Source organism: Mixophyes fleayi, chromosome 5, assembly GCF_038048845.1.
Source record: "Mixophyes fleayi isolate aMixFle1 chromosome 5, aMixFle1.hap1, whole genome shotgun sequence".
Classification (NCBI taxonomy): domain Eukaryota; kingdom Metazoa; phylum Chordata; class Amphibia; order Anura; family Limnodynastidae; genus Mixophyes; species Mixophyes fleayi.
Genome location: NC_134406.1, coordinates 52,292,246 through 52,317,284, shown reverse-complemented (window position 1 = coordinate 52,317,284; position 25,039 = coordinate 52,292,246). Strand labels below are relative to the sequence as shown.

The following is a 25,039-nucleotide window of genomic DNA, read 5'->3' as shown; positions in this document are numbered from 1 at the left end:
GTAAGCTTGAATGAGTTTTGCTGTATATACTATATTATGTAATAATAATAAACTGTAACAATATAACAGCAAACACAGGGAACTAATCCATTTATCGGTGTTGATAATTAAAATGTCACTTTAAAATAGAGAAGAAATAATGCATAGTGTGTAAAATACAAATTCTAAATGCGGTATATCGCCATACTCATTACAAAGGCGATTTATAAGCAACATACCCAGAGGTTAACGACCTATTAAATAAAAAAAAATAAAAAAAACAGATGGCAAGATAAATGGATCTCTTACCCATGGCGCACGACATCCAGCCTGGAGGATCCAGAGACGGCCCAGAGTCTATGGACCATTAGAGGGCGAGAGAGCCAAAGGGGGTAAACAGCTACGGCTTTCATGAAGATGCCACAGGGCCCAAACCTTGTAAAAATTGTACGATTTATCGTGAAGGTAGCATGTAATACTCTCCATGCTTGTGATATGCCAGATGTAGTTCTGTAAGGCCTGCATAGAGAGAGGGCTAGGATCTTTCCAATGTTTAGTTATTAGGGATTTGGCAGCAGCCAGTATGAGAGAGATCAGCTTGTTGGAAGGGGCTCTCTCATCAGGGATAGGGCGAGAGAGAAGGAACGACCAGGGATCCTTAGTGATCTGTTGTTCAGATACGGAGTTAATAAGTGCAAGGACCATGTTCCAAAGGGGATTATACGGGGCAGGTCCACCATATATGTAGCATTGTGCCTCTCTGGGCACATTCCTGCCAACAGCTCGGAGTAGCGGTTGGAAACATTCTAGACAATCTGTCTGGGGTATAGTACCACCTATAGTACAATTTGTATGCAGTTTCTTTAATAAGTGTGGATATTGATCTCTTGGCAGTCCCCTCCCTGACATCCTCCCAGCAAGACTCATCTGGGGGGGTCCCAGATCTCTCTCCCATTCCCTTTCATGCCGCCTTGGGACATCAAAGGAAATCTCTATTAGCCAATTATAAATCCTCGACACCATCCCATTGGTGAGTGGGGAATGCAAACACATATGCTCAAAGAGAGTAGGGGACCTAAGAGTGTCAGAGGCAGGCAAGGACATAGCGGAGTGTTGGACCTGGAAGTACTCAAAGAAAGGTTGGCGGAAAGGTGCCCCCGTATCTCTGCACGTTTCCAGAGTTTAAATTGCTGTGACTGGTCACCTAGGGGCAAATGTGGGTTGCTCCAGAAGGGAGTTAGAGGGGAAATAAGGAAGGATAATTTGTGCTTGAGCCAGCATGAGTCCCATAAAGACAAACAAAATTTGAGTGATTGGAGTGTGGAGGCCTCCTGTAGTCTGTCCAGTCTGGAGAGGCCCCATAGGGATGACAAGGAAGGAACTCCCACAAAATGGGTTTCCAAGTCCACCCACGCTGTGGTCCGGTATGGGACATAAGTAACAGCAACCTGGGTCAGATGGGCCGCCAGTTAATAGAGTTTAACATCTATCTAGAAAGCATCTTCCTCCCCGAGCCCTGGGCTGCTTAAGTACTGCTACTGAGTTTCTAGGGGGTTTGCCATGCCAGACAAATTTGAGGAAAGAAGAATGTAAGTCCCGAAACACAAGATCCAGCACATTCACCGGTAGAGTCTGGAAGAGATAGAGAAGTTTAGGGATCATGGTTCATCTTAACAGCAATGATCCTCCCCAGCCACGATATGATATAGCTCCTCCATACTTCTAGGTCTTTTTTTTTATTTTAATTAGAAGGGAAGGAAAATTCTCTCGGCATAATCGGTCACAGGAAGAGGTGATATAGACCCCAAGATACTTGATCTTGTTCACCTGCCAGCGTAAAGCTAAATTAGCCTGTAGGGTGGCACGGAGGGAAGGGGGAGCGTGGAGGGGTTTGTGAGAGAAAGAACGTTGTCTGCAAAGAGAGAGACCTTGAATTCCCGGTGTCCCACCTCCACACCCATTATCAGAGCAGACTGCCTAATCATTGCCGCCAAGGGCTCTATAACCAATGCAAAAATTAAAGGAGATAAAGGACATCCTTGTCTCGTCCCATTGGAAAGGGAGAAGGGATCAGATAGTGAGCCATTAACTAATACCCTAGCGGTGGGAAAGTTGTAAAGGGCAAATACTCCCGTCAGGAATTCAGCCGAGAAGCCATACTTTTTCAGAGCGTGAAACATGAAGTCCCACGAATTCCGATCGAATGTCTTCTCAGCGTTTAAAGAGAGCAACAAGCCTGGGAGACGCCTCTGGTTAATTATTTGAACTAAATCTATTGCGCGATGAGTATTATCTCTGGCTTGACGACCTGGGATAAATCCTATAGTCCTAATTTTTGTCATAAATGTTGTTCTTCCAAGTTTTACTCCAATTTCTATGTTTGTAAGTAGGTTCCTTGTTAATTAAATTCATAGAAATCCACAGAAAAATGCTTATCAAACCATTATGTATATTACCTGTAGGACCTGGACAACAATCTGAAGAGACTGACACGATCATTTGAAAAGGCTACTGGTGAGAAGATCCGGTGTCAGGAGGAAGTAAATCGTACGAACACCACCATAGAACTAGCCAACAGACTTGTGAAAGGGTTAGAGGTTTGTAGGTTTTTTATTTCTATTGTAATTATCACACCTGTCGATGTGTAAACTAAGAGAGTGGGAGTGCATTAGAAACATAGAATTTGATGGTAGAAAAGAACCTTCTGATGCATTGTGTGTTGTTTGTTTTGTTAAGGAGGGAAGGGTTTTTTTACGTTCTTTTTTTCTTGTTCATATAGTCTTAACAATCGCAATATATGCTTTTGCCATGATTGTATGGATCTATGACCAAGTGTGTAACTATAGTTCCGATAGTTCCTGTGACTGCCATGGGCCCCACCAGCACAGGTCCCTTCTCCCAGAGAAAAAAAATGTGCCTTAAAATACAAACTTAATATACTATGAGGATAAAAAGACTAATGTGCCAGATTGCTACTAATGCAATTAGTAAACTACCCTGTTGTATACAGGCTGGGAATAGAGCAGATATCATGGTGCGTATGACATTGTGATGGTGCTTAGAGGGAACATCACTAGAGCCGTAAACAGACATTTTATTGCCCTGGCCAGGAGAGAATACTGGCGACCCCCTCCCATATTGGTGGGAGTAGATGCAGTTTTCAAGCATGGTCATCCTACTGTGTATGGTCATCCTACTGTGTATGGTCATCCTACTGTGTGGGCCTCACCCTTTACAAGTGCTACACCACCCCCTCTCTCCTACCTAATCTTGCAGCTATCCTTCTACCTAATGCTTCCGCTAGTGTATTAAGCTCATTTGCTGTCTGGCCAGATCCACTCAACCAGCCCAACATAAAATCAATAGCACCCCTTATGTAATAATTATGCTCCTTCACCCCCAATCAGCCCAACATTAAATTTAATAGCATTTCCATTTTATTAATAGGCCTGTTTCCCCCGGCCAGCCCCAGCATCAAATTAATACCATTCAAATTTCTCCCAATGAGTCCGCCATTAATTTATTAGCCCCCAGTTAATAGAGACACCACATTCTAGTAATAGCTTCTCTAACTTCAGTCCCAATATAATATTAATATCCCCACATAAGATTACTAACCCACAAGCCCCCAATTTAATGCACCCCACCAGCTCCCAAAAAAATGTTACCTACTATCCAGTAGGAATGGTGGCTATATTCAGGGACAAGCCCTCCCTTCACCAGCTCACTTGCAACTCTAAAGTTGGAGGGGAAGAGAGTGGGGGAGAGAGGAGGGGAAGGAGGAAAAAGAGGGGAGTGGAGTGGAGAAGGGGATCTCTGATCCTTAGCACATAGAACAAAGTGGCTGATCCTGGGGGTGGGGCCAGTCACCAGAAGTTCAGCGATGACTGTGGGGGAAAAAGAGAAAATTATAAAAACAACAGACACTGGACAGTTTGTCCTGTATTTTGGCACCTGGGGGCCAGTGATGATCTGACTGTAGAGTGGCTGTTAGGGAGCACCATCAGCTCATGTAGATACATGAAATCCTTTAATCAGGTATGCAAGTCACTTAATTTTGTACCATGTAGTCCAGGAAAATTGAGCTAATGGTATTCCCTAAAATCATTTGAAAGATCTATTTGAAGTTTTCTAATGAGTCTTATATGTGGGATGTGCAGGCTGCATCTTTGAGCTCTGTGTCATACATCTGTAGAACGTAATATAAGACCTACTGCTCGGAAACATTTTTGTCCATTTTTTGGGCACTGTACCTACCTCCTGTGACCATGATCAGCATCACGGTTATCAATATTTTATTTATTGGTAACTGAACAATTGTAACATGTTTAGGTTGCACTTAATACAATGGCCACGTTACAACACAATACTATTCCCATTTGAACCCTACTTGTACTCCTAAGACCTTTATCTGGCTATGTGAGGACAGTTCAATTCGTTTTTCATAGTAAAAAATGCTTCTCTCGGGCAAAAGCAAACAAGTGGTCTCTTTCCCCTATTTAAATGCCTGACTCAGACACACAATTTTAATATAAATTGTCAGTGAATAAATCTTCATTGTTGATCCATCATAGTCCAATAGGAAATAAATTCTTCATTTACTTTTTCTTTGTTCTTGATCCATTGTAAATAATGCAAGGGTGCAAAACCCAGAAAAATCCTGTTCTAAAACAGAGCACCCATGGATCAGCATTGCCTGCCCGAACTGATGAATGCAGCGACTTCCCGGGACTCTGCTACACCACTAGTCAATCACAAGCAGCCAGTACTGGAAACTATTTGTGATTGACAGCCAAACCTCAGGTTTTACATGAGAGGTCCACACAAAATAATCACTCTAATTGTCCTTTATGCGTCCCTCTGATTTCAGCATTTTTTTCTAACATAATAATATTGGAAAATAAACCATCAATAAATGACAAAATGCCGCTGTTGACATGTGGTGTTAATGATGTTTTATAGATGCCACTAGGTAACCAGGTTTTGCTTGATTCGGTGCATTTACATTTTAAGAGACTACTACTACAAATGTATTGTTTATATTGATTGGCTTTTAGAAAATTCAAGGGGGCAGGAGTATGAACCATAGAGGAAGTATAATTGGAGTTGCAAATTTAGCAATCCTTATTTTATTACCTTTAGTCACAATTAGCAATATATGGTAGTAGCTGTTTTATACATCTTGTGCATTGTGCTGCACTGATTTTTAGGTGCAGCAAGAAGTGTTCTTGTTCCTTCTATACAGTGAATCTTGTAAGATTGTTTTCTTTCTGTAACAAAGATAATACTTAACTTCTGGTATTTCAGCAGAACTAGCTGGTTAAGCTGTATGGCAAATGTAATCTAGCATCAGCTTCAGCGTAAAGGTCTGGTTACCCAGGTTAATGTCAAATCTTCTTAGCTCATCCAATGTAGTACATCAATCTTTAAAACCCCAAGTGCTATGACTCCTCCATGGAACCCAAACTTTTTTGCCTAGTTAGGTCTAACATATAAATGTGTTCATTATTACCTATTTAGAAGCCAAATAAACAAGGTCTGATTAGTGCAAATGAAGAACAATATTTTTCTCCTTATCCCATTGACCTGGATTCGCATCAGTTAGATATTTCAGCAAGTTTTTATGTTTAATCATTAACTAACTTCTAAACTGAGCAGCTGTTAAGAATTAGAAATGGGTCATCCCAGCCAAGATGACATTACAAGCAATCTATAATGCATTAGAATAAAATGATAGTGATTTTTAACTGTCGGGAAATGTATTACACGGCGTGTTCCTATACTTAAACTCTTGTTAGCCAATGTCACCTTTGATTTATGATACATGGTATGTTGAAAATATTGAAGATTCAAATAGATGATTATTCTATGTCTAGAAAAACGTCAAGTTTTTAAAGTTCTCTTGGAGATTAAAGAAAGGATTTTCATTGTTGTTTATGACTTGTTCACAAGCAGAATGCGGAAAATGGATATATCAAGGTTTTCTCCCTCCTGAATGAACAGAGTTTTCTGCACAGTAGGTGATAAGTTAAAGTGGCAGTCTTACTTATTGGCTGTTAATAGCACCATGATTACTTCTGAAGAACATCAGCTGTAATAACTGCTGTAGCTGCAACACCATATTTCATAATGATTTAGTCACTTCTCATGATTTAATTGCGAAAAAATTATACCAAATCTTTATGAAGTAAACACATTTACTCAGCAATGCTATAATGAAACACATTTGATTCTGAAAGGCAACTTTATTAAAAAAAAAAAAAAAATATAAGAACTTTCAAGATTTCAAACTATAGATTCTAACATAGCATGTTTATTATTATTATTATTATTATTATTATTCATAATGTCCTATGCACATTTGTATGAGAAAAACAGCTTGAATAAAAATATTAAATCTACGTAATGAATTAGTAGTAGATATAATAGGTTTGTAAAGAGTCATAACTGTTTATTCTAAACAACATTGTATACTCAAAATAGAAGCTTTGTTGTTATAATCCAATTGTAAAGTGCTGTGGATGATGCTGGCACTATATAGCTAAATGTTAGTAAAATACTCATGGTAAGAGTACCATCATTGTATGTGGTTTTGTGGTTTATTTTTACATTGTTTGGTGGTGGTACTGGCCTTAACCCCTAAACTAATGCCGTCTGCTACAGTGAGATTGCTATCACTTTTTCCCCATAGTGTTCCTTCTGTAGAGGTTGAGGAAATCAAAATACGAATGCTACCTCCCAATGTTCAGTGTTACTTACATGTCTAACCCCTGTTTCTGTCTCAGTCTGAAAATGTTCGCTGGAGTGAATCCATTAAGAATTTTGAAGCTCAGGAGAAGACACTGTGTGGTGATGTGTTGCTGACGGCTGCTTTTGTGTCATATGTGGGGTCCTTTACCAAGCGCTATCGTCAGGAGCTGATGGAACAAATGTGGCTTCCTTTCCTCAAATCTCAAAAGGTACAATGACTCTTTACTTTAAGACGGGCACCAAAGGATGTGATATGGGCAAAATGTGTCAATGTGAAGAGCCAAAGCTGCAGGGTGTTTTTTTGATACTGTTCTTATGTTGTGAATCTCTTGTTAGTATGTAGTTGCATTCATTTGAAGAAGTACATTATTCATGTGTGGCTTTCACTGAGGAGTGACTGCTCTTGGATTGTATCTTATAGGGGAGATAAGATTTTCTTTTCCTTTTATAACCTGTAACAAGTGGTCAAAGTGGAAATTTAGAAGTGGTGGTATGGACAATGTAAGTGAATGAAATTTGATAGTTTTACTATAAAGACAGTACAAGAAGTGTCGGTATGGCATAAAACCATCTACACCCCTACTTTTACCACTGCCTGTATCTGTAATAAATGTATAAAGGTTGATTGTGTCCAGTAGCCAATTGCTTAAGTTTTTCTTAAGTTTGTTACCAACACATTGCTAGTTCCAACCTTTCTACCTTAGGAGAACTAACTAAAGGGTGGTTGTACATTACCCCGTACCCCGTGCCCCGTGCACGTACCCCGTACCCCGTGCTGAGTTCCATCAAAGCAGCTTAAGCAGACCCTGAAATATACTGATGGCTGGACATCTACATATGGCTGGAACAATTGTCTATATGGAATAATTGTCTATTTCCGTGACCTTTAACCATACACAGTTTGTTCTGTTTTTAGTTAGTCAAGGGCTTGGCTAAAGTAGAGTGAATACAGAAATAATGTTCCTTATAGCATTCAATTATTTTGAGGTTCAACCTGTGTTCACTATCCTCTCTCTGAACATGACACAGAACAATGTATCACAGATGTATATACATCCCTCTATCTCTCTCTCTCTGTGTTTATACTTTGAATTTTTAAATTGCATTATATGAATAATCTTATATTGTTGAATCATTTGGCCAAACTTGTTATTGTTTATCCAATTTCTTTCTTTTTATCATTATTTGACATGTATTTGACGCATACTTCTGCACTGTCATTTTTACCATAGCACATTTTCTCCATTCAGGTAGTGATTCCAATATGTGAAGGTCTGGACCCAATTGTCATGCTGACTGATGATGCTACTGTAGCAGCTTGGAATAATGAAGGTCTACCTGGAGACAGAATGTCAACAGAAAATGCCACCACGTTAATAAACTGCGAGCGATGGCCTCTTATGATAGATCCACAACAGCAAGGCATCAAGTGGATTAAGAATAAATATGGGACTGCCTTAAAAGTTATAAATTTAGGACAGAAAGGGTAAGTGGGTTATGCAAAATATGACAATTTTTTTTACAGAAATAAATTTTTTTCAAAGATGCATTGGATATAATGTTTGGGCAATCAGAGTACCTATATAGAACTGCTATTACTCTGTCTGCATTCATGTCAGAAAAAAGGGAATTTAACTTGTATCGTCATCTATTTATATAGCGCCACTGATTCCGCATCGCTGTACAGAGAACTCATTCACATCAGTCCCTGCCCCATTGCAGCTTACAGTCTATATTCCCTAACATACACACACAGACAGAGAGACTAGGGTCAATTTTTCATAGCAGCCAATTAACCTACCAGTATGTTTTTGGAGTGTGGGAGGAAACCGGAGCACCCGGAGGAAACCCACGCAAACACGGGGAGAACATACAAACTCCACACAGATAAGGCCATGGTCGGGAATCGAACTCATGACCCCCCTGCAGTGAGGCAGATGTGCTAACCACTGAGCCACATGCTGCCTATGCTCAATCTCACATATTAGGGAATACTAGCGATTAGAGAAAATATACATTTTGCTAATATTACCTTGTGTCTATGTAAAGTACCTTATTCTAATCTGAAACACTATACTTATTTTATAACCACATTTACTTACTTAGCGGCATTATATTCCACAGCACTTTACATTTGTGACCAAACACAGTAATAAAATGATGGATGTTAACACACTGACAGGGACCTGCATGTAAGCTTACACTCTACAGGAAAATCTGAGTTTGAAACATTATGATATATGTCACAGATTGCATATTGGACAGTTAGATGGTAGTGGAAAAGTGCTTAGTGGAGCTCTATGACCTAGTCACACAGTTGTGTTGGCTTAGTGGTAAGTAGGGTATTTTTAGCATAAAAAGAGAATAAATGTAAGTTTTGCATGAACTATGTAGAGGGGTTGTAATCAGCTACAATATTTTAAGTATGATATTTTAGGAAGGTTAATTGGGGAATTTAATAAGCTTGCCTGAAAGTGTGATTTAATAGAAAGCTTGAAGGTTTGGAGGATAAGGGAAAGTCTTGTACAAGGAATGAGTACATCTGAAAAAGTATATAATATGAACATATATCACAACAACTATGAATGAAAAATTAGGACTTTATAGGCTTCAACTCCAATCTACCCAGGCCAAGACCCAATCTACCCAAGACCTGAAACCTTGACTCCAAATTGTGAGGCCACTTTCCTTTTTCACCATAGAAAGTAATACTATATTTGGATATTACTGTATAGCACATTATAACAAACTATAGACATTAGGGGAGAGGTGGAAGCTAAAATCTGTCAAATTCTGTACATATAGCCATTACAGCCATAATAACAGTTATAGAGTAAGCTTAGTTACCAATGGCTGCTTTATTATCAGGGCTGGTAATGCTGCTGCCTAAGAATAGCCACAAGCACTTTTCCCACCAGCAACTACAATTGTTATCATTTACCTCGTGTATCAAGTGTTCTCTACACCTCTTAGATTGTAAGCTCATTTGAGTAGAACCATCATTAGCTTCTGTTTCATGTCATGGTTTGTGATTTGTTTGTGTCATGATCCCCTCAATGCACAGTGCTATTTAATATGCTGTTGCTTTCTAAATAAAAGATAATAATAAATTAATAAGGAACACCGGCGCTCTGCGAAGACCGCTTAGATCATGGAGCAGCAGCTTGAGCTCTGTAGTACAGTGAAGCCTCTTCCACCAAACACTGCAGCAGAGTAAATGCTGCGAACATGGGTGGATTGGGAGAGCAATCTGCAGCATCACATACCTCCTGAGTTGCCCTAGCAGTCAGGGCAAAGAAAGATCCAAAAAATGTGGGATAGTTCCAAGAAATCAGGACTGTCCACCAGAATCAGGACAGGTGGCAGAATGATCTACACTATCCTCCCTATTCTTGCAGCTTTCACTACCTGCTGCTGCTGATGTCTTAAGCTCTATTAATGCTCTTTCTCTTCTGAATCCTGGAATGTTGGGGTCCTGTTTGGAAAAGGAAAAGCCTTGCAATGAGTGAAACCTATAGGCCTTCCTTCCATTAACTAGCCCCCAACATTAAATCAATAGCACTTGCAATTAATAAACAGGCCTCCTTCCCCACACATTACATTTGTAGCCTTCACATTAGTACCGCCACCACACATGTTACAGTAATACTGCTACCACACACACACACACCATCAGGCATACATTATTACACAGTGGTTGAAAGTTTAGAATTGTTGGTATGGAAATTGTAAGTGAATGGAATTTAATAGTTTTACAATGAAAGCAGTAGGAGAAGTGGTGGTATGCAACACATACATTTCATTAATACCTCGCTACATTTACTTGCTCTGCAGAGATTGCTGTGGGAGACAACTCTGCCTCATGCACAGTGGACACATGTGCTGAAGACTGGAGGGGAGGGTGGGCACACATGGACTGGAGGGTAGGAGAGGAGCAGAAGGGTAAGGGCATAGAAGAGGAAAGGAAGGTGAGGAGCGTGGCAGATTTTTGGCAGGAGGAGTGGATCAGTGCCCTGCCTGGCTATGCATCGTGTCTTTTAGTGTGTTCATGTAGTTGCAACAAATTTGCGACATGGATGCATCCACATATACACCTCTTAGGAGGCGTATTTCTTGCATGAGCTGGAGGGCTGGTGGAGTGATATTCATGGTGATGATAATTATCAGCAGCGCTGTCAAGCCACTTGTGATTGGCTGATTGTGTATTGACATCTGCAGCTGATAACACTTAATTTATTAGCATCACAGCTATTTAATTTGTTCCCGTTTATTCACATTACTTAACTGACATTTTCATTTGGACTTCTGCAAGAAAGAAAATTCCCTTTTCATTTTAAAGGGGAAAAACAACATATGTTTTGTATTTTAATTTAATTTGTTTGTAATTGCATTCTATTTGGAACATGAAACATTTGTATTCATTAATAACTGTCAAGACAATTTATTATTTATTAAGTTATTTATATAGCGCCTACACATTGCTCAGTGCTTTACAGAGAATATTTAATCCTTCCCAGAAGTTCTGCCCCAGTGGAAATTGTGACATATTAAGGTTAATTTCATCAGAAGCCAGTTTACCTACCAGTATACTTTTAGAGTGTGGGAGGAAACTGGAACAGCCAAAGGAAACCCACACAAACCTCTCTTGTGTAGAGTAGATTGTTACATTATTATATTGTGTACAAATAGGGTAATGTGGCTTTAGCATTTACTACTAACACTTTCAATCCGTATCTCTGCACCATCATGGGAAGTAGGGATACACAATGAGTGGCAGAACTACAATGGCTGAAAAGGGTACATAGCCCAGTGGTGAAGGGCAGCGGCGCACGCAGGGGGGGGTTTCTGGTTCTCCGCGGCTGCTGTTCAGTGCAGTGCCGCCAAAATAAAGCTGCTGCGCATGCGTGGCCGCATGCGCAGCAGCTCTCTCTATGGGTTTTTTTTTTGGGGGGGGGGGGAAACCCCCCTTTAAAAACCCTGCGTGCGCCCCTGAAGGGGGACCGGCAATGCTGCTACTGGTGTTTATTTTTATGTGCCTATTTTCCCTACGTGCGTTCTGAATGCGTAATTGTCCCCCTCTAAATGAACATTATATACTTTGCTGGTAATTTAAAGGAAAAAAAGTGTGTTACCGACTAATATTTACTACCTTTAGAGTGCAGTCATTTGTTGAGTTAGACTTATTGATTGTCATGACATGCTATAAACAATTTAATGGCATGAGATATGGCACAATACACTATGAAACCTGTTAGTTTTCATTGTGCTGTGTGATTGTTATATGTTAATGGTATGAATCATAATTAGAATGACAAGAGACATAATGCTACACAAGTTAGATTGTTCTTTATCCCCAAAGGATCATTTAACACACTGAACACAAAAGCAAATGATTTCCACTTCAATGGACCTTTCTTCAGTTTATACATAGTAAATGAGGTGCCCTTTTTAGATTATGAATTTTAATGAGTTTTTAATGGAACATTTATGTTTTCTACACACAAAATTACATTTACTAAACACTTGTCTATTTGTTGCCCTTAAGTGTGACATAAAATCTTTAACTTATGCACACACAGATTCGTTAAGGCTTGTTTATATAGGTGTTTTTTCATACTCATGTGCATTTATTTTTTAAAGCAGGATAATTCCATAGTAATATAACAGCATGACAATTTGTATGTCATTAATGAGACTACAAAAGCAACATTGTGACACAGATTTGTCTGTGTTGTGAATATTCCAGTTTTTGGTATCATATTTATTTAGCACATTGACCCGCCAGGCATTAAATCAGCTTGAAGCCAACCATAAAAAAACTTCCCAGGGAAAGCTCAATTGGCAAGCGCATGCGGACATGGGGCGGGAAATCGTGTCATCTTGGCATTGTTCCTCCACGGAAATATTCTGCGATCAAATTGTCAAAACTGCATAGGTAGGGCAAAAATTACGTGGTATGCGGAAAATCTCATCATTAAATATCATCTGACTCACCGACTTCACTAGGAAGTGGGCGAGAACCAGGAGAAAGTCCTGCTCTCCAGGGGGGTGCAGGAAAAGTACCCAAAATACTGTCTCCTTGACATTATGTGAGAGTAGACAAGCATGCATTAAATTAATGTACAGCCTATTAATATATATGGGCTATTTATGCAAACTGGCGCACAGGAAACATTGTTGTAATTCGTAGCAACCAATCAGAGGTTTGTACTAACTTTTTAAATTCTTCTAGGGAAACCATAGAATGTGATAAGTTACTATGGGGTACATAGACTTAAATGTGCATTAGTTTTGAAAAACTTCTCCAATAACTTAGACATTTCTGCTTTACATACTTTGTGCACCAATAGCAAATTATTTCTGACAATGCATTTGTTCGCCCTGTTTCTATTTTTGTAGCTATCTGAATACGCTTGAAAACGCATTGGCATCTGGCGATACTGTGTTAATTGAAAATCTGGATGAAACAATTGATCCAGTTCTTGACCCTCTTTTGGGAAGAAACACCATTAAACGTGGCCGGTAAGTTGCATTACATTGATCAGTCCATCTATTTTTGCTTATGATTAGTACATTTTTATTTATTTTTTTCATTTACAAACGTTTGCAATAGATTCAAAGCAAACCTGTATTATTGCTGTAAATGCAAGCTTCAGTATCGCAAGGGCAAAATGGGTGACAGAATGTGTCGTTACATGGATCTAGTTTGCTTTCAGGCAGGGGCGGATCTAGAAAAATGCTGTACCCGGGGCGATCTAGGGGGGGGGGGGCGCGATTTAGGCCCCGCCCCTTTCTCACATCTTAGGCTGCCGACGGCTGCACACTATGTGCAGGTCCGTCCAGCCGTGACAGGCAGGGACAGTGTGCTGCCCGGCTGCTCTGATTGTGTTTTAAACACAGATCTCCCCGATCGCCCCCCCCCCCCCCTCCCCGCCCCTGGATCCGTCACTGCTTTCAGGACTACTCCCAATGTTGCCTTGAAATGTTGTGTATCTCTAAAGAGATTAATTTCTTTAATAAAATGGTGCTTTGTGCACAAATGTGCTGGAGTCCACAGCAACCAATCAGATGTTTGCGTTCATTTTTTTTTATTTTTCCCCCATAAATAATTAAAGAAATTCTTTTTTTTTTTTTCTTTTTTTCATGGTTTATATCAGTGTTTCTCAAACCCAGTCCTCAGGACCCCAAATGGTGCAGGTTTTCCAGGTGAGAAGGGAAATAATTATACCTATGGATCTGTTACAATGTATCAGTCAGTAATGCATACACCTGTGCTAAAGCAAAGAGATACGGAAAGCAAGCACTGTTAGGGGTCCTGAGGACCAGGTTTAAGAAACACTGGTATATAGCACATTTGTGAACATGGCATCCTTTTATTAAACACTGACAGGCAATGTATGGTGTTCTCTGAAAGTATGCAGGAATTGGCAGATGCCTCAGTGCACGTTTTCAGAAGGCTTTATATACAGCTTGGTTGCAAGTATATTGCATATCAACACCAGTTAGTCTGGCAATCAATATCCACTATTAGGGTGTTTGTTTGGTAGAGAGGACAGCGGAGGTTTGTGCACAGACTTCTCTCTCATTCTGCCTACGCCATCTGGTGGCAGGAAAAGAGAATGAAACATAGCCTACATGTTCAGTATACCGCCTGCTAAAATGATAAGAGAACATAGTGATCTTTTTGTGTGTATATTGTTTGTATTTTTTTTTAATAATAATTCTATCTAAAAATCAAAGTATAATTATTAGACAAGTTGATTTTCTAATTCAGATGAATGGACAGTTTGTTGGGAGGAGCCTTGACAGTAAGTTTAAAATAGCCAACCAAACATGTTTAATTAACTAAGGCCTAGTACTGGTCAATCAGTATCCCTACAAATAAATAAATTCAGGTTTTACATTTACCCAAGGTAACTGCACAATGAAATGCACAGCTAATTGTGGTGAATGAAATTGGCATTTCATTGAGTCTTGCTTTATATGACAAACAACCCAATTAAAAAAAAAAACTTTCACAAAAGTTGCATTAAAAACTTGATCTAATACAACATATCATCATCATCATCACCATCTATTTATATAGCGCCACTAATTCCGCAGCGCTGTACAGAGAACTCACTCACATATTCACTTCAGCTTAAATCTAACGGTCGCTCGCACTTTAAGATTACTCTTGTCATTTTGACTGTACGGGTCTTAATAATGACTTTTATGCCAGTGAATATGGGATTTTTTTTTTTATTTTTTTTTTATTAAAACCTATTTGTTTTATTCAACTTTGAGTTAATGGTGGCTGTGGTGGACTAATGAATATATTAATAAATGTCTAAACTTTATTTGCAATGTGAAGCCAGCAAATGTGTGTTTCCATTTATAGAAGGCAAAGAAGTGGGCAGCACTCACAATGTTCGTTGTGATCATTTTTATAGTATGAATTATGTATTTTCCTATGCATGTCCTACACAACTCCCAGTAATATTCAATATTACAGATTTGGATGTTTTTAATGACTTGCCAAGATATAAATTCCTCCTTTGAAATAATGGCTAAATAGATGGTTGTGATATATTTGGTGCAGTCCAACAGTTGAAGTTCATTAATAATTGGAATGTTGTGGAGTATGAAGTAATGAATACTAATTACTCCTTTCATGTCTGACAGCACCCTGCGGACCAATCCATCAGCTCAGACTTTAATTTGGTTCCAGTAATGGTTCTATCAATAGTACATTAATTCTGTGTTGAAAAGATATACAGTTGAACCTGACCCACAGTGTAGACTCCAGTGTCATAAAATGACCACATACTGACAACAACTAGGCAATTACAAATAATTAAATCTACTGCGCTTTAGACACTACTAATTTAAAATAAAATATGTCTTACAATATCAATTGACAGTGGAAAGCATAGCAGGAAATATTTATTGAATTGTATCCATTCCAAAGCAAATGTTCCAGCTTGCATAATAGGTGACAGATCTGTAAAGAATCTCTTTACAATGGTAATATTAGAATGTGAGACAAACTTCCCTTTTTACATTCTTAAGTTTGGTGTAGTAATTTAAGCAGGGAAAGAGTTATTCTGAACTCCGTTTTGAAGGGGAACTTTTATATAATAAAATCCATTATTTTAATGTATGCAGTTAAATAATTATAACTGATTTAAATATCCAGAAAATATATCTGATCATTTGCTGTCATTGAAAGGCATCATTATGGTACCATATCTTCACATGAATGAAGAGGGGGGAAAAACAACAAGAATTGCTGTGCTGTCTTCTGCACCGGAGTGGCACCACTCAGTCTTACAGTCATGGCCAAAAGTTTTGAGAATGACACAAATTTTATTTTTCACAAAGTCTGCTGACTCCGTTTTTATGGTGGCAATTTGCATATACTCCAGAATGTCATGAAGACTGATCAGATAAATTGCAATTCATTTCAAAGTCCCTCTTTGCCATGACAATGAACTTTATCCCAAAAGCAAGATTTCCACTGCATTTCAGCCCTGCCACAAAAGGTCAGTGATTCTCTCTTTAACAGACGTGAGAGTGTTGATGGGGACAAGGCTGGAGATCACTCTGGCTTGCTGATTTGAGTTAGAATAACAGACTGGAAGCCTTAAAAGGAGGGTGGTGCTTGAAATCATTGTTCTTACTCTGTTAACCATGGTTATTTGCAAAGAAATACATGCAGTCATCATTGCTTTGCACAAAAAGGGCTTCAAAGGCAAGAATATTGCTGCTGTAATATTGCACCAAAATCAACCATTTATCAGATCATCAAGAACTTCATGGAGAGAGGTTCAATAGTTGTGAAGAAGGCTTCAGGGCGCCCAAGAATGTCCAGCAAGTGCCAGGACCATCTCCTTAAGATAATTCAGCTGCGGGATTAGGACATTACCAGTACAGAGCTTGCTCAGGAATGGCAGCAAGCAGGTATGAGTGCATCTGCCCACACAGTGAGGCAAAAACTTTTGGAGGATGGCCTGGTGTCAAGAAGGCCAGCAAAGAAACTACTTTTCTAGAGGAAAAACATCAGGGACAGACTGATATTCTACAAAAGGTACAGGACTTGGACTGCTGAGGACTGTGGTAAACTAATTTTCTCTGATGAATCTCCTTTCAGATTTTTTGGGGCATCTAGTCTGGAGAAGGAAAGGTAAGTGCTGTGTCATGCCAACAGTAAAGCATCCCGAGACCATTCATGTGTGGGATTCCTTCTCGGCCAAGGGAGTGAGCTCACTCACAATTTTGCCTAAGAACACAGCCATGAATAAAGAATGGTACCAAAATATCCTACAAGAGCAATTTCTTCCAACCATCCAAGAACAGTTTGGTGAAGAACAATTCTAGCATGAATGAACACCTTGCCATAAGGCAACGAAGTGGCTCGGGAATCAAAACATCAAAATTTTGGGTCCATGGCCAGGAAATTCCCCAGACCTTAATCCCATTGAGAACTTGTGGTCAATCCTCAAGAGGTGGGTGGACAAACAAAAACTCACAAATTCTGAAAAAGTCCAAGCATTGATTAGGCAAGAATGGGCGGCCATCAGTCTGTATGTGACCCAGAAGTTGATTGACAGCATGTCAGGGTGAATTGCAGAGTCTTCAAAACGAAGAGTCAACACTGCAAATATTGACTCTTTGCATAAACTTAATGTAATTGTCAATAAAAGCCTTTGACACTTATGAAATGCTTGTAATGTTTACTTCAGTATACCATAGCAACATCTGCCAAAAGGTCTATAAACAATGAAGCGGCAAACTTTGTGAAAACCAATACTTGTGTCATTCTCAAAACTTGTGAGCATGACTGTACATATCAGAGAAACATAGAATGTGATAGCAAGTAAGACCCATTTGGCAATTTAGTCTGCCTTTTTATTATCCCCGATAACCTTAGACCCAGGGAAAAGCAAATTGATAGCGTCAATACCATGAAAAACGACATTTTTTTTTTACATAACTCACTATAGCAGACTATAAGAAGAATGTTGCTATTAACCATTTTCCTTGGTTTGTTTCTACAGGCTGCTATTAATGATTCATAACTCTGCACGATGGCAACCACAGTCACATGACACTTGATGTAATGAGTAGAGAGGCTTTGGAACACACCTCCCGGTGCTTTGCTTACTGTAAAATCCTCCCCTTCCTGCTCCCGCCTCTGCCTCACATGACATGCTGAGAGCTGTCTGTGTAACTGACAGCCATATTTTTTTTACAACCTATAGCAAAATGTTGAAAAGGACATAATGATTTATAGAAGGGTATGCTTAAGGTATACTTGCCCTTTAGAGAAAAAAATAAACCTTCCATGTTTGATTGCTGCTTTAAAGTAACACTGGATCTGTGGCAATATAGTGACTAGATTGTATCAAGTGCAGCCAGCTTTAACTCGAGTTGATTGAATCTGTTCTGTTTACATGTTGCACCACAGCAATAAGTAATATACACAATAACCAGAACAGACGTGTTGTCTTTTATATATGGTGGTGAAGTTAAAGGAGATCCATGGTACTTTAAAAAAAAAAAAAAAAGAATAAATTTAAATTCTCGGGATCCAATGGATAAGCTTATTTGGAAACATTATTAATTTATTTTTTTGCTAACTTCCATGTAAACTGAGCTAATGATGATGATAGTACGCATGCGGGCACATCATACTGTATGTTTAGCTGACATATATTAGAATTCACTCGTAATAGAGCATTTTCATTACCATGGAATTTTCTTTTCTCTCCCAATACAGTATGCAACCCAGCACAGTCTGCATTGAGAGAGATTATCATATGTCCTAGCATATAAAGGCTGATAATGTGACACACACCAAAGCTAAAAGACTAGGGGGTATATTTACTAAATTGTGGGTTTGAAAAAGTGGAGATGTTGCCTATAGCAACCAATCAGATTCTAGCTGTCATTATGTAGAATGTACTAAATAAATAAAAGCTAGAATCTGATTGGTTGCTGTTGGCAACATCTCCACTTTTTCAAACCAGCAGTTTAGTAAATATACCCCTGAGAATTAAGTTGTATATCATAATAATGAAACTTTTATTTTTAGAACATGGTGATAAATCAATTATATTTACATTTTATTCCCCATGTTACAAACTTATATTTTGATTTAACTTCTTGTTCAAGAGCAATCGTCTTTTTGTGTGTATTTATCACCAGTCTAATTAATGTTATTGTCATAGTCCTATAAAGCAACAGAAGAGCAACCAAGCAATTGTTTTATTTGTCCCTGATCTGTGATTACATTAATTGGCAGTAAGCAGCTCCTTTGATGAAACTCAAGGTCATTCCACAGCTTTTGACACTCCTATGTACGCAACAAAGATTTGTGTAACTAATGTTACTTATTAAAGGTAGCACTTTTTATTTTTCAGTTATTTGCTTTTTTTTATATGTCTCCACTTTGCTTTGCTGCCAATTCCTTCCCAATACCACTGGACTTTGTTTTACAAATAAGAGATGAGACTCATCAGGCAGTCTAGTAGTGTAAAAAGAAAGCTGATTCCTGACCTTGTAGCTTTGTGGAGAGGTGTGGAAAGGTTATTCCCCTACAAAAAATACATTTAAAAAAAATAATAATGCTTATTTGATTGTATGCTAAAATATATATGAGGATGTCAAGTAATCTTTCTCTGTTACTCCCCAGTTACTTGTTTCATTAATATAATGTTATTTAGTAGCTTTTGTATTGTGTTTTATTTACAACAGGTATATTAAGATAGGGGACAAAGAATGTGAATACAGCAAGAACTTTCGGTTAATTCTTCATACAAAACTTGCAAATCCCCACTACAAACCTGAGCTCCAGGCTCAGACCACCCTCATTAACTTCACAGTCACTACAGATGGGCTTGAGGATCAGCTGCTGGCGGATGTGGTCAGCGTGGAGAGACCAGATCTGGAGAACTTAAAGGTAGAGCAATCTATGGAGTGTTGTGGATGACGCCCTTTTTATTTACGTGTAGATAAAGTAGATGGAACTTTTTTTTTTTCTTTTTTTTTTTAATGCATTCTTTTCCATTTTTAACAAACCAAGGTTACAATGTAAGAAAACTACATCAGGCAAAATATTTGAGACACGAAAAAGTATCACTAATAATTTCCGGAAGTTTTGATACCAACATTACTGTCATAACAACATGACATGTCTATTTGGGTCTACTAAAAAGACACACTATCATGGTTTTAATTTACTAGTCTTATAGTAACAATAAGGATGTAACATGCAGTAATGTTTGCTATTGTTTTTAGATTTCAGTCCAGGCATCATCAGCACCTTGCCTGTACCCTGTCCTCTGTCCGAGAGCTCTGATATAAAACTTCCACGGCCTTAAAGAGCTTTATATTTGTTGTTGTCTGGAACACTAGAGACTCACCCATCATCTCATATAGCCTCACCTCATTTCATATATATGTTTTTATAAAGTGGAGGTCATGGATCAGTAAAATTCTGGGTATATCACTGCATGGCCATTTGAGTGAAAGCATTGTCCCCTGGGCATTCAGAGCATGATAGAGATCAGTTCTGTTAAAAGGATCCCACCAGCAGACCAACTGCTTTTTTCTTGTTGGAGATCATCAGTGTAGGGTAGGGTAGAGTATGGTAAGGGAACATGCTTAACATATGAAGTGCTCTGTAGAGAACCTCATTGAAACAATGAGAAACATTAGGTAGAACAGGTTACAGAAATATGCAAATAAGTCCACACCATTTCTGGAGCAGTGGCTTCTGGGTATGTTGTTTACTTAGTGGCTTTTTGAGATGCCTTATCTACATGTTAGTCATTGATGTTTACATCTTAAATTCATTAACGGTCCTTTCTTTATCATCCATCGTCCTCAGTCCATGTTAACAAAGCAGCAAAATGAATTTAAGATAGAACTGAAGCGCCTGGAAGACGAGCTGTTGATTCGCCTCTCCGCGGCAGAGGGCAACTTTTTGGGTGACATGGAGCTTGTGGAGAAACTTGAGTCCACTAAATCCACGGCTGCCGAGATCCAGCTCAAGGTAGAGTATGAGCTATGGTGGGAGAAATATTTGCACAGATCGAAATTTACAAAGATGTCTGTAACTTTGTTTTCTGTTTGAACAAGTCTAAATTAAAATGCACCCATGACACACACACAGTGGCGGCAGACATTTTCAGAATGTAGCTATGTGTTTGTGAGGCGCAATGTACCTCAATGATAGAATTGAGAGACTGCAGTCTGCCTAAATATTGGTTCAGCCCACAAACAGGACACACTTCAAATTAAAAATGTATCATAAACTATTTAGTTGTCGTCTGCCCATGATGTCCTGTGGTATCAGTCCCAGGTTGAAAAGATTTGTCCCCGGAATTGTCCCTATTTATCAAAATTCATTATCTGTTTTCTGGAGCATTATAATTTTTTTATTTTTTTTTGTATTTATTGAAGCAGAGTTTTATAAAATATTAAAATAGTCTATTAAAATAAAGATAAGGATCAGGCAGTATGGTTATTGTAGTGCACCAGGGCCTACGTCGGCAGTAGTGTGTGTGGGCATTACGGAGCGAAGTCTGTCCACTCAGCTGCAGTGTTTGGTAGAAAAGTAAATGGAACGGTATTTTAAGATAAAAGGAGTTGTACATTCCATGAATGTAACTGTAGATTTGTATAAACCATAATTGTTTAACCAGACCAGAATCTACAAATAAACTTATATACATTTGATACTATTTCCAGGTTGCTTACACATTATTGAGAGGATAAATCTCATCCATTTTAATAGTCCCTGCATCTTTCTTTCGTTAAATAAGTACACAGAACTTAAAACATCCATTTGCAAGATGTTGAAATCCATTTTTTGGCATTTTGCAGAGACACCAATATCATGTCTCTCTGCTTTCATTGGTATCGTTATTATTTAACAGGTGGTTGAAGCGAAAGAGAATGAAATAAAAATTAATGAAGCCAGAGAACACTACAGGCCTGCTGCAGCAAGGGCATCTCTCCTCTATTTTGTTATGAGTGATCTCAGTAAAATAAATCCCATTTACCAGTTCTCACTAAAGGTAAGTATGTTCTCTTAATTATCTGTTATGTGCATCTGTCATCCATGTCTTGTGTCTTGGTCACGTTGGGGGATACAGTGTTAGTGAGTTACATGAATTTGCCTGACAGCAAGTTGTCCCTGAAAAACTACTGAAATGTTGCCAACTAGGCAAAGAGTGATGGAACATGAACAATTTAAGGGTATTTTTAACACTTATTATAGGTTACAACTTCTAACTGTCACAGAACAGATAACAAATATCACAGTCTTGGCCTAAAAGAGCAGAATAAGTACATTTATTTTACTGGTAGCTAAACATTGCCTGCACTGTCACAGAAGCGTACAGCTGTACTAAATCCTTTTCTTCTTTCTGTATAGTTATACTGTAATATACACTGCAGTACAATAATTCCACATACTAGGGCAGTCTGATCTCTGGCTTGCATCAATAAATTTTAATAGCTATGGGTTGTAAAAATATGACCATGATGGTTGTATTCATAAAGTCTATAATTCTTATTGTTAATAAAAAATTATTGTTAGCTCTAACACTGATCCATCAAGTCATGTTTTTATAGGCTTTTAATGTAGTTTTCCATAAAGCCATCGGGCGTGCAGAACCATCGGAAGATGTAAAAGAGAGGGTGGCCAACCTTACTGAATGCATCACGTACTCTGCCTTCCTTTACACAAGTCAGGGGCTGTTTGAAAAGGACAAGCTAACATTTCTATCCCAGACTGCATTTCAGGTAAAGTTGGAATAAATGCTATATATTGCAATGAAATTGTAAGCTATAGCTTGCTGTTGTCTACGCACAGTGGTGGTAGCCATCTTGTGAGCTGAATATTGGTTCATGAGAATTCAGTCTAGCAATTCACTAAACATAAAATAGCTGCCTCCACTGTCTGTGTGGGGGGGGGGGTGTTGATATACAACTTTACAAACTAACATTTTAATAGTTATATAGTATGAATTCCTCTTCAGGGAAACACATTTTATCATGGTAAAAAATGGGGACACAATTCCTTGTTTCTTTAGCCATTTGCAGGTTTTAAAAAAGTATTGAATTGTACAATTATTTATGTACCTTTTTCCTGTATTTTTACCACCAAAGATTCTTCTGAAATTGAAGGAAATTGATTTTTTGGAGCTAGACTTCCTGCTACGGTTTCCTGTTGATCATGTGTACCAGAGCCCCATCGACTTTTTACCTGTTCAGTCATGGAGTGCCATCAAGGTAAGTAGGATATAAGACAAACCTGCCAACATTTCCAATTGGAAAATCCAGACATATTAAGCCACACATTTGATCCATTCAAACCACACCCATTTTGACTGTGGCCATTGTGACCGATTTCCTCCATAAATCAGCATCTTTTGGTAGGTATTTTGTTGGAAATGGCATCTGTTAATTGGTAGGGTAAGATGTGTGTCAAATATAATCTGCTAGATACAGCCCTCATTATGTCTAGCAGAGTTACAGAACTAGAACTGCTTGTCAAACAACATTTGTTAATTGTATGTACTTACAATTGTATTGTAGTGTAAAGCAGGGGTTTCCATCTGGAGGCCCATGGCCAATTGCACACCTCCGAGGCTTTTTAGTAGCACCTATAATCCATGACAACCTTTATAAACTCTAATGTAAGAACTCATTTTTTTAAATAGTATTTGGGCCACAAGCACATTGTTATAACTTATGAACGTCTCTCTTAAGTACTTGGATGGCACTGCTAAAGAAAAAAAAAAAAAGGGACAGATTTGTCTACATATGTACCCAAGATTTAGAAGTTATTGTGGTCTCTTGTAGATGATTTCTACACTAGAAGAATTCAGAGGGTTGGACAGAGATATTGAGGGATCAGCAAAACGCTGGAAGAAGATGGTGGAATCAGAATGTCCAGAGAAAGAAAGGTTCCCACAGGAGTGGAAAAACAAATCCGCTTTACAAAAACTGATCATATTAAGAGCCCTGCGTCCAGACAGAATGACCTACGCTATAAGGTTTCTATTTAATATTTTTTCTTCTTCTTTGTTTTTGCTATTCTTACGTGATCATTTGTTAACAGCTGAAACAACACTAACCTTATCAGTCAACTATTAAAAAGTTGTATACACAACATAATTTAACATTGGTTACATTGAATCTCTACATTTCAACAGAAATTTTGTGGAGGAAAAACTAGGATCAAAATACGTGGAGGGTGCACGACCAGATTTGGCCAAATCCTATGAAGAGACCAACCCAGCAACACCTGTTTTCTTCATCCTGTCTCCTGGAGTGAACCCTCTGAAAGACCTGGAGTCATTGGGTAATTCTCCATTATAGAAATGCACTCTTGGCTTTTCCTCTGTGCATCAATCAAACAAAATGTTGCAGTGGGATCTGTCTCCTTCTTCACTTCCAATGTGAAGCAGTAGGGCTCCTCTTTCCAAACATAAATCCAGACAACACACCTCACATACAGCATATTTACGGCTCATCGGAGCTGATTTCCTGAGATAAATACCCTCCTGTCTCACAATAACATGGTTCTGATGAGATTTGGAATATAAGTCATCTTTGAGGCGTGTTTCCTGATAAGTTATCACTTTTATTTTTCTCAGTGCCAACAGATGTTCTCTGGCTCCAGGCAGGACTATTTTAATAAAGGGACAGTACTAGAATTTGTCCTAGCCCATCATGACAAGGGCCCACCATCAGATTTCATAACAATAGTGGCTGGATAAAGTCCTGAAATTAGAGCCATGTCTGTGTTCTATTACCCTAGGAAGATAGCATACTAAGCAGGCAAATCTGAACATATCTAAAAGCATTGCTAGTTTTTGAGATTCTTAAATGTGATCCTAAGATCTACTGGATAAAATAAATACTGTAAAGAAAAAGAGTAACTCATATTTCATCATCATCATCATCATCATCATTTATTTATATAGCGCTAACATATTCCGTAGCGCTTATTTCTAGTATATCATCAATTCCTAAATGTAAACCTCCTCCAAACATTAACCTTATAGGTAATACTAGAATAACATCTAATCAAAACCTCAATCCTACCCATAAATTTAGGATAGATTTAGAGCTTCAGCTAACAGCTATTTCATGCCTCTTTCAACTTTCTTTCAACTTTCTCCTCTTCAGCAAACATGACTTTGTTACAGCACATTATTTGAACTACCACCACGTGTGTAGTGGGACTGTCGCTGTCTCTCTCTCACTCCTACACTTTAATATATATATATATTACTTATATGTTCTCTGC

At 38.5% G+C, this 25,039-nt stretch overlaps 1 protein-coding gene across 1 annotated transcript in view; it reads left to right on the top strand.

Moving 5' to 3' along the window:
• Nucleotides 1–25,039, top strand: part of DNAH11 (dynein axonemal heavy chain 11) — a 168,513-nt gene that overhangs the window by 129,068 nt on the left and 14,406 nt on the right. The window contains exons 61-71 of the mRNA XM_075214347.1: nt 2,442–2,576; nt 6,765–6,938; nt 7,980–8,215; nt 13,129–13,251; nt 19,468–19,672; nt 20,603–20,767; nt 21,654–21,794; nt 22,354–22,524; nt 22,891–23,013; nt 23,587–23,780; nt 23,940–24,088. Coding sequence (XP_075070448.1) covers nt 2,442–2,576; nt 6,765–6,938; nt 7,980–8,215; nt 13,129–13,251; nt 19,468–19,672; nt 20,603–20,767; nt 21,654–21,794; nt 22,354–22,524; nt 22,891–23,013; nt 23,587–23,780; nt 23,940–24,088 — 1,816 coding nt within the window. The remainder of the gene's footprint in view (nt 1–2,441; nt 2,577–6,764; nt 6,939–7,979; nt 8,216–13,128; nt 13,252–19,467; nt 19,673–20,602; nt 20,768–21,653; nt 21,795–22,353; nt 22,525–22,890; nt 23,014–23,586; nt 23,781–23,939; nt 24,089–25,039) is intronic.